Source organism: Nicotiana tomentosiformis, chromosome 12 (genome assembly GCF_000390325.3).
Source record: "Nicotiana tomentosiformis chromosome 12, ASM39032v3, whole genome shotgun sequence".
NCBI lineage: Eukaryota > Viridiplantae > Streptophyta > Magnoliopsida > Solanales > Solanaceae > Nicotiana > Nicotiana tomentosiformis.
The window spans coordinates 17160630-17178710 of NC_090823.1; the positions used below are offsets into that span (position 1 = coordinate 17160630).

General features: G+C 38.6%; 1 protein-coding gene across 1 annotated transcript; it reads left to right on the forward strand.

Annotated features, from left to right (window-relative positions):
- The first annotated feature begins 16482 nt into the window (after positions 1-16482).
- LOC138902299 (uncharacterized) lies at positions 16483-17136 on the forward strand. Its single transcript, XM_070190144.1, has one exon. It carries the CDS (start codon positions 16483-16485, stop codon positions 17134-17136), a length of 654 nt encoding a protein of 217 aa, XP_070046245.1.
- Positions 17137-18081: the final 945 nt, after the last annotated feature.

The following is an 18081-nucleotide window of genomic DNA, read 5'->3' on the forward strand; positions in this document are numbered from 1 at the left end:
AGGCATCATCGTATTATCAATAAGATAGAGTTTAGGAAATTGAGTTCTTACAAGTGAGCTCTACCACACGATCTAAAGTAAGAAGAAAGAGTAACAATCCTAAATGCCCTGTAGCCTCCTGCTTATAAGTGTAGTGCACAACACACCCATAAATAAGACTCTACTAGACATGGCTTGTATACTCCCTAGGACAGAACTGCTATGATACCACTTTTGTCACAAACCAAACTGATGGGCCACGGCGGGCACCCAGTACCTTACTCAATCGAGTACCAATATAACGTATCTTTTCATATTATACTATCATTGATAACTGAGCTGGAGAGGTTGCCGTGAGGTAGGTAGAATACAACATGTAATACCAACTTATATATAAGACATATGGGCCTATAAGAACAAAATAACCACTCTTATATTGAACATAGGCCGACAAGGCCATACAATCTTTTATGTACATGCCATCTGTCTACAAGCCTCTAAGAATACATAATTATCATAAAGGTTGGGACAGATCCCCGCCATACTAAATGATACACATCTAAATCATACTCACCAAACAAGCAACTCCGGAGCAAATGGAGTGCACCAACTTATTCCGTTGAGCTGATCGCCTACTTGGAGGACTCTCGACCTGTCTATCGAGACCTGCAGGCATGAAACGCAGCGTCCCCAGGCAAAAGGGTTGTCAGTACAAATAATGTACCGAGTATGTAAGGAATGAAAATCAGTAAACAATAGACATTAGAGAAATATGGAATAAAAGACTCAACATGTATATCTGAATAACTCTGTGAATCACTTCATATTTATAATATCATGCATATGCGTATAAATGTCTTACCATGCATAGGTATATGTATTCATAACATCATCAAGCCTTTGAGGGTATCCCATCATATCATCCCGGCCACTGTGGGTAATTCATTAACGTATACCAGCTGATCAGGTGGTGGTGCGTATATAACGCCGTAACCTTTTTTCATATCCCATATACATATAATATACATATATACGCGTATATAACGCCATCTAGTCATGGGTCAATGTACATGTATAAATGAATGAAATGCATATGAAATACATCAACAAAATCTCTCGGAACGTAATAGGACCATTATGCCTTTGATTAAAGTCATGAAATAAACTTTATCAATTTACGTATTTTCTGAGACCCATGAAGAGATGATAGAATAATATGATACATGGGGAATCAAGAACATAAACATCTCTAGTATTTTTATGAATAGAGTCATTTATAAAAAATTTGAATTTGCTCGTTTCGTTTGTGTCGTATAGATCATGCCAAAAGAAAGAAGGAATAACCTTAACATACCCTAATTGATCATAAGAGCTCGAGAAGGTCGTAGATGAATCATTCAAACTTGAATAATTTTTGGCATGAATTCCCAAAGAATTATCTTTAACTAAGGTGATGCACGTTTGTTAACTCATTCTCCATAACAATTGAAGAGTGAACGTTTATGATGGCTTTCCCAGGAATGAGAGAACACTAAATTAAAGGTGAATGTTATAATAGCCTTCCAGAATGAGAGCATAAGGTCTTTTAAATGTTTGGCTTCCACCTGGCCATGTATTGGCGGTGGAAGTCCTACAATTATGACATATAGTGCTTACTAAGACAAAAGAATATTTACTACATCCTTATCCCCACATTTAAGTACTTAATGTATATAAAATTTTGTTTACTTTATTATCCCATATTTAACTAATTAGTCACATAATAATTTCTATGTCTTATTTCACTTAAATACTAGTATACTTCATATACATTACTATTATGGTCATGTGGTATAACACTAATCTATAAATACGGGGTATTATAGTTTGTACCGTATTTTATCCCAAATTGATCACCTTCAATGGAAACTCATTTTCTTTGATTCGTTTACCCTTTATCTTTCACGATACTTAATTATCACTTGTTTGAAGTAGCAAAATACTTATAATCCCAAAACAATCTCATTCCCGAACTTACGTCGATTAACTTACGACAACATTTTAACGTACAAAAATGCGGGTTGTAACATCTCATTTTCGAGATTTCATAAATTTATTTATGGCGTACTTTCACGTACAAAAATATGGGGTGTAACATTGTAATCCTGCACCTGCGGTTTCCCCACCGCAGGTGCGAAAACACTAGAACTCTGATAGCTTCAGCAATTGCATAAGTCCAAAACTCAATTCGTTAAGCATCTGAAACACACCCGAGGCCCCCGGGATCTCAACCAAACATACCAACTAGCCCTAAATCACCATACGAACTTAGTCGAGCCCTCAAATCACATTAAACAAAGCTAAAACACGAATCACCCTCCAATTCAAATTTAATGAACTTGAAACTTCAAATTTCTACAACTGATGCCGAAACCTATCAAACCACGTCCGATTGACCCCAGATTTTGCACACAAGTCATATTCAACATTACAAACCTACTCCATTCCGGAACATAATTTCGACCCCGATATCAAAAAGTCCACTACCGGTCATAATCTCCAAAAATTCGACTTTCTCCATTTCAAGCCTAAATGAGCTACAGGCCTCCAACACGCAATCCGGACATGCCCCTAAGTCCAAAATCATCCAACGTAGCTAACAGAACCGACGAAACTTCATTCCGGAATCGTCTTCACATAATTCCGACTACGGATAAAATCTTAAGATTTAAACTTCTGTTTAGGGACTAAGTGTCCCAAAACACCCCAAAAACCAAAACCTCCCGGCAAGTCACATAAGCTGAAACAGATACGGGAAAAGCAGTAAATAGGGGATCGGGGCTATATCTATCAAAACGACCGACCGGGTCGTTAAACTCGCTTGTGTGGCTTCATTTGTGCTTCTGCACAGTCGCTAATGCGACGTGAAGTTCCGCATGTGCGGTCCTTTGCCTGGAAGCCTGGCATCGCAAATACGAGATTTTTCTCGCTAATGCGAGCCCACAGATGCAAAAATAATATCCGCATATGCGAAAAGGCTGGATTGAATGCTTAAAATTGGAAGTTTTCTATTTTTACTCATTTTTGAGTTTTAAGTCTCGTATTTGAGAGATTTCAGATGGGGTTTTCACAAGTTTGAACCGGGTAAGTGTTCTTTATCCTAAATCATTTATATTCATGATTCCATACGTATTTACTTCATGAATCCATGAATTTAATTGAAGAAAATCAAAATTTTTAAAAATCTTTCAAAAATATAAAATGAAGATTTGAAAGGCAATCCAATGTCGGAATTCGATAATTTTTGTATGGTTGAACTCTTACCGGAATGGGTGTTTGGATTCCGTGATTTTTTATCGGGTTCCGAAAAGTGGGCCTCACGTTGACTTTTGGTTGACTTTTCCGAAAATGACTTAAATTAAGTCTCTTTCGAATTGTGAATAATTTCTAAAGATCAAATTGAATTGTTGGCAAATAAATTGCTAGGTTTGATTGATTTGGAGACTAATTCGAAAGGAAAAGCCGTGGTCGAGTGATCACTTGAATTTTGAAGTAAGGTAAGTGTTGTAATTAACTTTGATTTGAGGGAATAGAACCCTTGAACTATGTGTTATGTGAATTTCATATGTAGCAACGTATAGTCGAGGTGACGAGTGTCTATACGTCGTCAAATTGCGTGTTTCCATATTTTTTTATGTATTTCACTAATCGACATTTTTCATGAATTAATTGTTATATTAATTAATTCTCTTATTTTTATTGCCTACTATTATGCCTTGATTTCATGCCTTAATTGCTACCTGTTTATTTAATTTTTGTGTCATAATTGCTATTTGACATCTTGTATTTCATATATTGAATTGCTTATTTCCTCCCTGATTCTACACGTATTTGTTACTTGCCCCTATTTGTTTTTTACATAATTTATAATTGTTGTATATAATTGTGGCATTTATTGAAGTAGTCTTACGTATAAGTGTTGTTAATTTATATTGTTGGATCGGGTTGCACGCCGCAACAGAATGTATTTGAAAGATTACACTGTGGGATCGGGTAGCACGCCGCAACAAAATTATTTAAAAGTTTATATTATTGGATCGGGTTGCACGCCGCAGCGAAATTTATTTGAAAAATTATATTGTGCGAACGGGTTGCACGCCGCAACAAAATGATAAAAGAAATAATTGATTATGACTGTCGAATTGGCCTCGATTGTTGATACGACTTACATGTCTTACATCTACTCCTATTATTATTATTATTATTATTATTATTATTATTATGATTATTATTATTATTATTATTATTATTATTATTATTATTATTATTATTATTATTATTATTATTATTATTATTATTATTATTATTGCGTACAGGTTAAATGTAAGAGACCTGTCTTAGCCTCGTCACTACTTCATCGAGGTTAGGCTCGGCACTTACAGAGCACATGCGGTCGGTTGTACTCATACTACATTCTGCACTTCTTGTGCAGATACCAGAGTTGATCACAGCGGCGTACTGTAAACTTGCTCGGATTCAGCTACCAAAGGAGACTTGAGGTGTACTGCACATCGTTCGTGTTCTGAAGTCCCCTTTCACTTTATCTTAGTTGTGTGCTTTCTTTCAGACAACTTTATTTTTATTTAGACCCTTATTTATATTATTCTAGAAGCTCGTGCACTTGTGACACCAGTTTTGGAATGGTATTTCAATATTTTTATTATTATTATTTGTTCACTTTAATTCAGACTTTATTCCAGTTGTTTGGTTTCTTTGTTATTAATTAAAATGAATTGTTAAAAATGCTTAAAATTATTCTAACGTTGACTTGCCTAGCAAGTGAAATGTTAGACGCCATCACAGTTCCGAAGGTGGAAATTTTAGGTCGTGACATCTACCCACTAAAATTTAAATAGATGGAAAGGGACAACTTCCTCTAGACATTGTTGGCCATAATCTTTAATATAAAGTCAGCAATTCCTTTATCCATTCATGCTAGGAAATATGGATGTATTCACGCCAACACATTGGTTATGGCTAAAAATAAATGAGAAAATTGATTGTAATCGTATTGATTTACTTACATTTGAGATGTTTCGAAAGAAAAGGGAAAAGTGATTGTATTGATTTCAACCCCATTTATGTTTCAAAAAGAATAGGAGAAGTTTTTACTTTTAAAAATAAGAATTTTAACTTAAATAAGTTGATATTATAAAATATTTACACTATTAATATAGATTTTTAATCTATTGTATAGGGGTGTACATGGATCGGGTTGGTTCAGTTTTTATCAAAACCAAAACAATCCAACTATATCGGTGCGGGTTGATTCAGTTTTGTCAGATTTTTCGAATTTTTAGTTACTTAAATATTAATTTAATCTTACTTTGTTAAATATTTTATAAGTAAATAAGAATTTAGTAAAAATTTAAAAAATTACAAAAATATTATTTATTAAAATATTTTTATGAGAGAATTTAGTAACACATGATAGTTATTGAAGTCCCGTCAAACTCAAAGTCGTGCCAAAAAGATTATCATTGGGTGGTAACACATTTTCTAATTAATAAATATAGCTTCATACTCATAGCTCATATTTGAGACATGCGATTAAGAATAACTAAATACTTATTGCTCCATTACAATCCTAGTTGATCTTATAAGCTAGACCAATGCTACGAGCTTCGGGAATCTAATGGAATCTTCGTAAAATTGATTACGAGTGTTACGATTCATTCGATTGGCAATTCCTATCGATTCATAGCCTCTCGAGCACAACCCATATTCATACAAGGATTGATGATTGAGGATCCATATAATGCTTTATGAAATATTATGATATTGATCCCAAAAAAAGACAGTAGGTACAGTTAAGCCCGAACAGCACAGCCGCTTTGGCTTCATATTCATATACTCCTATATAACATGAAATAGACTTTCTTGAAAACATAGCTTTAATCGTATTTCCAGCCTTTTTCTTGTACTCATTGGTCCACCACTCAGAATCATAGCAACATACGTGGCTTCATATTCTTTTACATATTGAAATCGACTTTCTGGATATTGTTGGGTTAATAATTAGGTGTAGAGGGTGAAATTGGATAATTTCCATCTTTGGTAAATTTCCATCCCACCGTGAAATCGGACAGCCCAGTATATAAGGTATTCCGTATTTACACGGGGTTTGGAGAAGGGCCGTACTCTAATAAGTGTGATGTAGACAACCTATTTTAATATAAGTATTAGTGACTACTTCCACGGTTCGAACCCATAATCCATGAGTCACATGAGAACAATTTTACCGTTGCTACAAGGGTCTCCATCATCCAACCAAAGTGTCAAAAGGGATTTAAGCTCAAAGTTGAGGCGGATCTAGAGCAGGTTCAACTGACCGAATACACTGCCTTTACTTTGATCCATAAGTATATTTACACGTCTATTATTGAATCCACCCGACCCCTGACTCATTGTACCAGTTACTGCTATAGCTAGTATTGTATTGGTATATTGCTAGTGAACTTATAGAGCGAGCTGTAAAGGTAGAAAAGATTTTGACGTCAGGGGTCAATCAGATGTGATTTGATAGGTTTTGATGTCATTTGAGGTTAATCAGACATGATTTGATAGGTTTTGACGTCGTTTGAGATCAATCAGACGTGATTTGATAGGTTTTTACGTCGTTTGTAGAAATTGTAAATTTCAAAGTTCATTAGGCTTGAATCCGTATGCAATTCGCGTTTTTGATGTTGTTTGAGGTGATTTGAGGGTTCGCCCAAGTTCGTATGGTATTTTAGGACTTGATGGTATCTTTGGTTGAGGTCCCGAGGGCCTCGGGTGATTTTTGAGCGAGTACGGGCATTTCAGCACAATGATGTTGTTCTGGAACGTTCGAAGTGCGGACCACACAATTCCATGTACTGAGGCACATTTTTGAGTGTTGTAGCATATGAAAATGTGTTGCAGCAGACGAAAATGTGCGGACCGCAGAGGAAAAATATGGACCGCACAATTTTGTCCATGGCCGCACTTCAGGGTGTTCTGCAGGTTTGCTGGTCCGACTTCAGAAGCTTATATCTTTTGATCCACAATGAATTTGGAGATGATTCAAAAACGAAAGTTGTAGCCCTTCATAAAACGAAATTTTGGGATTTAAATACCGATTCGGAGTCGGATATGAGTGAAATTAGTATGGTTGAACTCATAATTGAATGAGTTGTCGGATTTTGTGAGTTTCGTCAAATTCTGAGATGTGGGCCCCACATGAGATATTTGGAGTGTAATTTTGGATTTTGTGGGAAAATATTAGTATTTTGATATGGAATTAATTTCTATAATTGTGTGGACTGAATCAAATTAATTGTGACTAGATACGAAACTTTCGGAGACCAATTCTCGAGACAAGAGCATAGCAGAGTGAGAAATTATACGGTTTGAGATAAGTAAAACTTCTAAACTTAGTTCTCAAGGTATGAATCCCCAAATTGGTGTTATATAAATTATTTGGAAGTGACGCACATGATAGTGGACGAGCGTGTGGACGTGCACCATTGAAATTGTGACTTGAATAAATTTTATGGAGTTGAAAAATTAAAGAATCATATTATTATCTGAACATTTTCCATGTGATAGAGAAATTGAGCTGAGGCTCTTATTAAAGATCATGTTTAGGCTACGTGCCGATATTTTGGGACCCATGGGGTCGCGTTGCTGTTAAATTAATTATTTTAAAATATAAATTTCATACTCAGTCATGCTCATCCTTTGTGAGGATATGTATGAGATCGGGGCTTCCCGCCTGCAGCAGGCCATATCGGTTTTATATATATTATTATTACTATAGGATCAGGTTGCACGCCACAGCAGGCCTTACAAGCTTTACTATTATATGGATCGGGGCTGCCCGCCTGCAGCAGGCCTTATTGTCTTTATTATTATATGGATCGGGGTTGCTCGCCTGCAACAGGCCTTATTGGCTTTATTATAAGTGGCTTTATATTATGCTTGGGCTGAAGGAGCCCCTCCGGAGTCTGTACACACCGCCGGTGAGCGTTGATGATTATATATTCGAGATGGACTTCCCAGGGCATGGACTTGCCTTACTTGTTTATATATATTGTGATGAAATTTCCCTAGGCATGGATCTTGTCCGTATCATTTATATTTGGGGATACATTACCCCATGGTTGGATTAGCCTTATACGGTACTGAGTGACTGACTGTCAGTCGATGTGTGTATATATACGGGATGGAATATCCCTGGGTTGGATTGGCCATAAACAGTACCGAGTGACCAAATAATTTATGACCAGTATTTACCCGAGGTCTTTTCTACTGAGATGTCATATTCCTAATATCATGCAGTATTGATTCATTTCACTTGTACTGAGTTTAACTGTTGAACTTGAAAGCATGCCTATATTTCTGTACCATTATTTATGTATTGGACTGTACCTGCGGAGCTCGTCACTACTTTCAGCCCAGAGGTTAGTCTTGTTACATATTGAGTTGGTTGTACTCATACTACACTCTGCACCTTGTGTGCAGATTCAGGTATTCCCGGATACGACGGCTGCTAGATTTTGGAGTTATTTCTGTTGGAGACTATCAAGGTAGCTGCTTGACGTCCGCAGGCTGATTCCCTTCCTGTTTAGTTATTGTACTCTTCTATATTACAGATAGTGATTTTTATCAGTCAGATTTTTGTATTCATTTAGATGCTCATGTACTCAGTGACACCGGGGTTTGGGAGTGTTTATATTTGTATTTATGAGATTTCTACCGTTGAATTTAATTATTATATTTTCAAATTTAAAAGATATGGTGGTTCATTGGGATTGTCGACTTGCCTAGTATTGAGTTCGGCGTCATCACGACATGTGAGATTTTGGGGTGCTAGTCCTGGCTATGAGATATTTTTGAGATTCTGAAAACAGCGCCACATGCAGTGCCCCATGCCACCTGTGGCGCTCCAAGCATTAAATCCCTATAAACGGGGGATTTCGCCATTTTTTTACAAAACAGAGTTGGGAGCTCAGTTTGGGAGATTTTTAGAGGCAAATTTCCCACACGACTTGGGTTAAATGTTCTAGACTCCGTTGTGATTATATTCCATGAATTAATCTTCGTTTTCGGCGATAGATTATTGATTTGTTCAAGAGAAATCGGAGGAATGTTTTACAATTCCATGAAATAAGTTTTTGAGATTTGAATGTCGATTCGGAGTCGGATTTGAGTAACATTAGTACGGTTGAACGCGTAATTGAATGGGTTATCGGATTTTGTAAGTTTCGTCATATTCCGAGATATGGGCCCCAATGTCAACTTTTCGAGCGGAGTTGGAAATTTTTATAAATTGTTAAATTGTAAGCATTGGAATATATTTTGATTAATTTGCACGTTGTTTGACTAGTTTCGAATCGTTTGGCTTGAAATTTAGGAGATAGGAAGGTGTTTGGAGGTTGATAAACGCGGAATAGAATTTTTGGAGTATTATTTATCTTGCTCGGCGTTGGATTTGACTTGTTCGAGGTAAGTAACATTTCTAAACTTGGAGCTGAGGGTATAAATCCCCGAATTACATGTTATGTGAATTGTATGAAGGTGACGCACATTCTAGATGATGGGCGATTGGGCGTGCACCATAGAAATGATGACTTAAATAAATTCTGTGGATTTGTAAAATTAAAGAATCATATTATTATCCACATAACCTCCTCAAGTTAGAGAAATTGAGCTGAAGCTCGTATTAAAGATCATGTTTAGGCTACGTGCCGATATTTTGGGACCCACAGGGTCGTGTTGCTGTTGAATTAATTGTTCTAAATTGTAATTTCATACTTAGTTATGTTTATTCCTTTCATATCATATCTCATCCTCTATTGTTATTTATTGATACATCATATTATCATTTTTGAGCTGATTTTCATGACATTTTGAGCCCAAGAGACTGGAGAGATTGATGACTGAGTGAGGCCTAGGGCCTGATTGTGAGGATAGTTATAGGATCGGGCTGCATGTCCCAGCAGGCCATATTATCTTTATATATATTATTATATAGATCGGGGTTGCACGCCGCAGCAGGCCTTATAGGCTTTATTATTATGGGATAGGACTGCAAGCCGTAAGAGGCCATATTGGATTTATATAGAGCTTGTACTGAAGGAGCCCCTCCGGAGTCTGCACCCCCCACAGTGAGCGCATGTGACATTATATTTGAGATGGATTTCTCAGGGCATGGAGTTGCCTTATTTATTTATTTATGTTTGGGATGGACTCATCATGGCATGGAGTTGCCTTATTTATTTATTTTTATTTGGGTTGGAGTTCCCTAGGCTGGATTGGCCATGTACAGTAGTGAGTGACTGAATGTCAGTTATTATGTATATATATTTGGGATGGATCTTTCATGGGCTGGATTGGCCATATACAATACTGGGTGACTGTGTGCAAGTTGTCATTTATATTTGAGTTGGATCTACCCGGTACAGTGCCGAGTGACTGAGTGTACTGAATAGTGAGCGTGATTGGTGAAAATTTGAGACAGTGAGATTGAGTACTATGAGAGTGTGAGTACATGAGTTCATCACTGTGCTGCATTGCATTAGACATGCATACTTGATATATAGGCATAGAGAAGCATTTTTCCTCATGCCATCTGATAATGAAATTTCTTATCTATTGTTAAAGTTTTTGAGAAATATCACATATTTCAGACTTACTCAGATATTCGGTGATTTTGAAAAAATATTTGAGTTTTACTGTTATAATTGAAAAGATAATGTTTATTTTCCGGAATTGTAAACGAGCTGAGCATTTTACCATTGAGTTATTACCTGTGTTGCCTTAATTATATTGTTATGGATTGTTACTGGCTACTGGTATGGGCTCTGATCTTTGTACAAGCTCGTCCCTACTTTCAACATAAGGTTAGGTTTGTTACCTATTGAGTACATGGGGTCGGTTGTACTCATACTACACTTCTACACCTTGTGTGTAGATTTTTGATGTTGATGTTGCTGTGTATGGCGGGAGCTGGCATTGGAGATGTACCTACGTTCCGGTCATAGTTGCCTCTTGATCTTGAGAGCTTTAGATTTAAAAATCTGTTCATGTATGTTCAAGCAGATGATGTATTTTATTTCACACCAGCTTTGTAAATTCTGATTCTTAGAAGATCATGATTTGTATTACCAGTCCTTGGGGAGTGTATTAGAGTCAGTTAAATATTATTTGAATCGGATATTTAGAAATTGGCTTACCTAACAGATTAAGTTAGGTGACATCACGGCTAGTTAGATTTTGGGTCGTGACAAATACATAGCGTGAATATATGCGCGTACAGCTGGACTGATAATTTTAGGCATTTTTTATTGCTGTATTCATGAATATAGCAGCGCGAATACATGTGAATACATGCACATACAGCTGGACTACCCTGATTTTAGGCGCTTTTTAATGTTGTATTCATGAATACAGCAGCGCGAATACATGTGAATACATGCGCGTACAGCTAGATTGCCCTGATTTTGGGCGCTTTTTGCTGTTGTATTCATGAATCATGGCGCGAATACATGTGCGTACAGCTGGACTACCCTGATTTTTAGGCACTTTTTGCTGCTGTGTTCATGAATACAGCAGTGCGAATATACTACCGTAATAACTGAATAGTAGCTATAGGAAGTAATTATGTATATGGTAGCTATACGAAGTTAATGCACTAAACAATAGTAGTTTATGAAAATTCTTTTTTTCCTTTAATAAGTTTTATACGATGCGAATATAAAAGTGAGATCCGAATACCATACGGTTATACCAAAAAAATTCTTTTACAGTGAACAGGTGTACAAGCTAAACTCTGAAAATAATGGTTAATAAGTTTTTCGAAAATAAAGAGTTAGACTAGTAATTAATACTCACAACACATCCTGTCTTCAATAAATTAACTTTTACTATATCTATTGGTTGTTAATATCGTTATGGACCATTGTATTATTTTTTAAGAGACCCATGTGGCTTGTTTTAAAACAATTGCTGAACTCATTCTGAAAGCTTTTTATATATAGACAAAGGTGTTGAAACTTTTTTCAAAGATTAAGAAGATTTCAGACACCCCTCATAACATATATAGCTTATTAATTAAACCAGCTGAAAAAAATGATGTTGCTTTTGGTAGTACTTCTTTTGACTCTTTCTCAAGTCAGTGCAGAATTTTTATTAGTCAACACGACTATACTTCACAATGCTGTTGAAAAGGGAGCCGGTAAGAATTCAATTCAGAAATCAAATTTCATTTTGACTTATAGGAAAAATAAAATAATACTAATATTATTTTACTCTTTTGTTTGGTAACAATAATGTCAGTTTGTTTGGACGGAAGTGCTCCTGCATACCTGCTTGATAGGGGAACTGGCTATGGAGTTAATAATTGGCTCGTTCACATTGAGGTAGGAGTCAAAATTTTTCTTTTTTTTGGGGGGATTTAAATTATATATACATATCGTGTAAAGCTTTCACACTATTCTTGTACTTTAACCTCATATAGTCGGCAAACTATCATTTTCATCACGTTATCAATATCAGGGCGAGGGATGGTGTTCCACGACCTCAGAGAGCATCGCACGTGCTGCTTCCGTGTTGGGATCATCAATACCCATGGATGATCAATATTCTTTTAAGGGAATATTAAGCAACAAGCCTAACGAAAATTTAGGTCATTATTAGGTTAATGCACGTAATAACCCAATCGGTCGTTTTGCCCTTTAGAACCTCGTTTCCCTACATAAGACTCCATGTATATGCTTTTACTGTTTTATGACTTGCGGGGATAGTTAGTTCTAGAATTTGAAGGGTTCGAATTGAAAACGAAACATTTGGTTCATTAGTTTGGCTTTAAAAGGGTAAGTTTTACTTCGGTCAACATATTGAGTAAACGACCTCGGAATCGGGATTTGACGGTTCCAATAGGTTCGTATGATGATTTTGGACTTGGGCATATGCTCGAATTGAGTTTTGGACAACCCGGGAGTGTTTTGGCGCTTAATAGTGAAAGTTAGCTATTTGAACGTTTAAAGTTCTTCAAATTTGGTTTGGAGTAGGTTTTGGAGTAATCTATGTCCGTTTGGAATTCCGAGACTGTGCATAGTTCTGTATGGTGATTTGAGACTTGCACGCAAAATTTGGTGTCATTTCGAGTATTTTAAGTACGTTTAGACGTGTTCGGAGTAAGTTTGAAGAACTTGAAAAATCGTAAGTTGAATCAATTCGGTTTGGGGTATGATTCTTAGTTTTGATATTATTTTAAGCATTCCGAGGGTTCGAGCGAGTCTATTTCATGATTTCAAACTTATTGATATGTTAGGACGGGGCCCGGGGAAGCTCAAGTGTTAATAGGGCGAGGCTCGGACCAAGTTTGGACTTAGGAGCAATGGCCGAAGCTTCCAGCTTCTGGTGTAACCGGACCTGCGCATGGACAGCCACAGGTGCGAGCTCGCAGAAGTAAGCCACAAGCCACAGCACCCGCCCAAAGGGGGGCTGCCAGTAACCACAGAAGCGGGGAAGTAGACCGCACCTGCGAAGGCGCAGGTGCGAAGAAGGCATCACAGAAGCAGAGGAAGGTCGCAGGTGCGACTCACACACCGTAGTAGCGGTCTCGCAGAAGCGAGTCGCTGGTCACAAAAGCAAAGGAGCTAGCTAAGGGGAAGGCCCGCATCTGCGAGGCCCTTTCCGCAAATGCGGCTGTCGAGCAGCAGAAGCGAAAAATCGCTGGGCAGAATGTCTTAAAACGGGGTTCAGCCATTTTTAAGCCTATTTTCTCCATTTTGGGCACTTTTGGAGCTTCTTGAGAGGAGTATTCACCTACCAACTTGGAGGTAAGTTAATTCTACCTATTGTGAGTTAAATACATAAATTATGGGTAGATTATAACATGTAAACTGTGAAAATTAAGGGTTTAGATAAAATATCTAGGTTTTGATAAAGATGAGATTTTAACCAGGAAAATATTTATGGAATGGGATGAAAATTATATATTTGAGTTCTTAAGGTTATGTGTGACGATTTCCTCTGAATATTTCCGGAATCCGAACACGTGGGCCCGAGATGAATTTAAGAATTTTTCCGATTTGGGTTTGGTAATTAATCTAATAACTTAATTTCAAACTATTGAGCATGTATTAAATTATATAACATTTGGCTAGTTTTAGATTTTTTGGCACCAATTGAGCCTTTAACGCGAAATTTGATCGGGAAGTGAGCTTTGAGACGAGGTAAGTCTCTTGTCTAACCTTGTAAGAGGGAATTTACCCCATAGATATTTTAAATAAATAATTATTCCTAATTGTGGGGGGCTACGTGCATACGAGGTGATGAGAGTCTGTGCGTAGCTACTATTATGCTATTGTCCGGGTAGCTTAGGACCCAATTCATGAACTATTTGGAATTTTTGCACCATATTTGATAGTTTAAAAATGCCTAAATTATATTGGTATTTGTTGGAGAAATTGTGAAAGATCGCTAGTGAAATTCATATTATGTTTGTATAAAACCTCAAAAATATTTAAGTCAGATGCTGATAAAATATCCTTCTCTTCTGGTGGAGTGGGCCGAACGCCTCGGCAGTAGATAAATGCATCTATGGTTCGTACTGCTCGACCCTCGGCATTGTACACATTATTCCGGATCGGGTCATACGACCTCGGCATAAATCATGCTTAATAATAACAATTACACTGTGTCTTGACATAATTATTGCAATTTGTGAAGATAAATAACTTATTGAAAATTATTAAATTGTGAAAGAATTATTTATTCCTGCTTGTTAAGGAAATTTGTTATTATTCCCATAAACCGTGTTTATTTATATATTTCTATCTCAATATTATTGACCCATAGTAAGTGTCGAAGTTGATCTCGCGTCACTACTTCTTCAAGATTAGACTTGATACTTATTAGGTAAACGTTGTTTACGTACTCATGCTATACTTGCTGCACGTTTTGTGCAGGATCTGAGACAGGTGCATCAGGCGGTCCTACCGGCGCGCATCCCAGATATCCCGAGGCTTAGTGTTGAGCTGCTTTCTGAGCCGTTCTGCAGCTCCTAGAGCCTCTCCTTTATATTTGTATTCTGTCTATTTCATGATCATACAATAGTTGAGTTTTGTATAATCTACTAGATGCTCATACACTTGTGACACTAGGTCTTGGCACGCACACTAGTAGAATTGTGGTTTTCAACTATTACTTGGTTGTATTTATTTAAACCTTTTATTTTCTTAAATCTTGCAAATAAGGAAGGTTAATTACTCAAAAACTTATTAAAAGAGAAAATATATGTTTAATTCATTAGTTGTATTGTCTAGCGGTGACGTTGAGCGCCATCATGACCTATAGGTAAAATTGGGTCGTGACAACATGGTATCAGAGCACTAGGTTCACGTAGATCTCACAAGTTATGAGCAGGTCTAATAGAGTCTTACGGATCGGTACGGATATGTCTGTACTTATCTTCGAGAGGCTATAGGGTATTAGGAAACTAACTTTCTTCATCTCCTATCGTGCAGTTAATGTAGTGCTAAGTATATTTCTCTTATTCTCTCAAAGATGGTGAGAACGCGCTCTACGGATGTTCCAGACCAGGGAAGAGTTGCTCCCCTTGTTGCTAGAGGCAAAGGTCGGGGGAGGGCTCCAGCCTGTGGTAGGGGACGAGGACGTCCCAGAGTTGCTCCAACTATGCCACCAGTGGATCCAGTAGAGGATCCTATTATTGAGGAACAGGGCGAGGTGCCTGCGGCAGAGTCAGCTCCGGTAGATTTCACAACCGCTCCGGGATTTCAGGAGGTCATGGGCTGTATACTACGGTTCATGGATACTATGATGTAGGCCAGTTTATTTCCGGCAAACCCAGCCATATCTTAGTCTGAAGGGGGAGCACAGACCCCTTCCACGTAGGATCATGGGCATGCAGCTGCTGTATATTAGACCCAGGGTGCACTACCCGTGGGCGGAGCTTGGACAATTGCAACAGCTACACTGGAGCACATACCAGCTGCGGCAAGTGACCCATACAGGCTATTGGACAGATGGACCAGGCTTCATCCTCCTTCTTTCGGAGGTGAGCTACATGAGGACCTCCAGGATTTTATTGATCCGTGCATGGATAGACTGCACAACATGAGGATACTACAGTCCCACAGGATAGACTTCACTACCTTTCAGCTTGAGGGAAGGGCCCGTAGGTGGTGGCAGTCACATCTTCTCGGCTGACCAGCAGGTTCTCCTCCCATGACTTGGGAATAGTTCACACGCCTCTTTTTGGACAGATACATTCCACCCTCTCAGAGGGAAGAGTTGTTGTTCCAGTTTGAGAAGCTCCAGCAGGGTCAGATGTCAATGACTGACTATGAGGCGAGGTTCTCTGAGTTGTCTCGCCATGCACTTATGATACTACCTACCGCTACAGAGAAAGTTCGGAGGTTTTTCGCCGGATTGCACTCTGGTATTCAGGCCACCATGGCTCGATAAGTAGAGATGGGGACTTCTTACGGGCTAGTTGTGGAGATTACCTGGAGGATCGAGGGTGTTCGTCAGCGGAGCCAAGAGCAAGCGGTGAGGGACAAGAGGTTTCGATATTCGGGAGAGTTCAGTGGTGCCCCGGCTGGGGGCAGAGGTCAGTTCGTGAGGGTTCAGTCCAGCAGGCCCCCTTATCCAGCACCGCCAACTCCTCGGGTGCGACCTTATTTCAGTGCTATGCCAGAGAGTTCTTACCGCCCATCAGTTATCCAGGGTTCCTCCAGTGGGTATTCAGGCCATCAGGGCCAGACTTCAGGTTTGCAGTCCACCGTACCGAGAGGATGTTTCGAGTGTAGGGATTTCAGTCATGTACAGAGATTCTGCCCCAGGCTTCTGGGCAAGGCAATGCAGCAGGGTCAGCAGCCTATGATTACAACACTGATTGTTCCACCAGTCGTCCGGCCGTCCAGAGGCAGAGGGCAGGTGGGTAGGGGCCGTCCTAGAGATGGAGTCCAGTCAGGTGGTGGTCCAGCTAGGTTTTATGTGTTTCCGGCCAGACCAGATGTAGTGGCCTCATATGCCGTGATCACAAGTATTATTTCTATCTGCTGTAGAGATGCCTCAGTACTATTTGATCCAGGGTCTACGTATTTATGTGTCATCTCTATTTGATCATTTCATGGGTGTTTCTCGTAAGTCCTTGGGTACTCTTGTTTATGTGTCCACTCATGTGGGCGATTTTGTTGTTGTGGATCGGATCTACCGGTCCTGTATTGTTACATTATGTGGTTATGAAACTAGAGCAGATCTTCTACTGCTTGATATGACCGACTTTGAGATCATCCTGGGCATGGACTAGTTATCTCCATATCATTCCATGCCAGAGTTGCCTAGATTAGAATGGAAAGGTTCGTTTGTCAGTGCATCCAGTTGAGTTATTTACTTCATAAAGGCTCGACACATGGCTGAGAAGGGTTGTTTGGCTTATTTGACCTATGTTCGGGACACTACGGCAGAGACTCCGGCGATTGATTCGGTGCCTATACTCCGATTGATTTGGCCTAAGGTACCCAACCTATATCTATCCCACCGTATCGTATGGCTCCAAAAGAGTTGAAGGAGTTGAAGGAACATCTTGAGGATTTGTTAGCAAAGGGGTTTGTCAGGCCGAGTGTGTCACCTTGGGTTGCTGTATTATTTGTGAAGAAGAAGGATGGGACAATGCGGATGTGTATTGATTATCAACGATTGAACAAAGTATGATTTGGTTGACCAGTTGCAGGGTGCCAGAGTGTTCTCTAAGATCGACTTCAAATCAGGGTACCATCAGTTGAAGATTCGAGATTTGGATGTTCCGAAGACCGCTTTCCGGACTAGATATGGCCATTATGAGTTTATAGTAATGTCCTTCGGTCTGACTAACGCCCCGGCGGCATTTATAGATCTAATGAACCGGGTGTTCAGGCCGTATATCGACTCGTTTGTCATCGTCTTCATTGACGATATTTTGATCTATCCGCGTAGTATGGAGGAGCACGAGCAGCATTTGAGAGTGGTGCTTCAAACCTTGCGGGGACAAAAGCTATATGCTAAGTTCTCCAAATATAAATTTTGCTA

Bases quoted from the DNA above. Each gene is read 5' to 3' on its own strand.
- LOC138902299 (XM_070190144.1), top strand. From the start codon at position 16,483: ATGGGGACTTCTTACGGGCTAGTTGTGGAGATTACCTGGAGGATCGAG.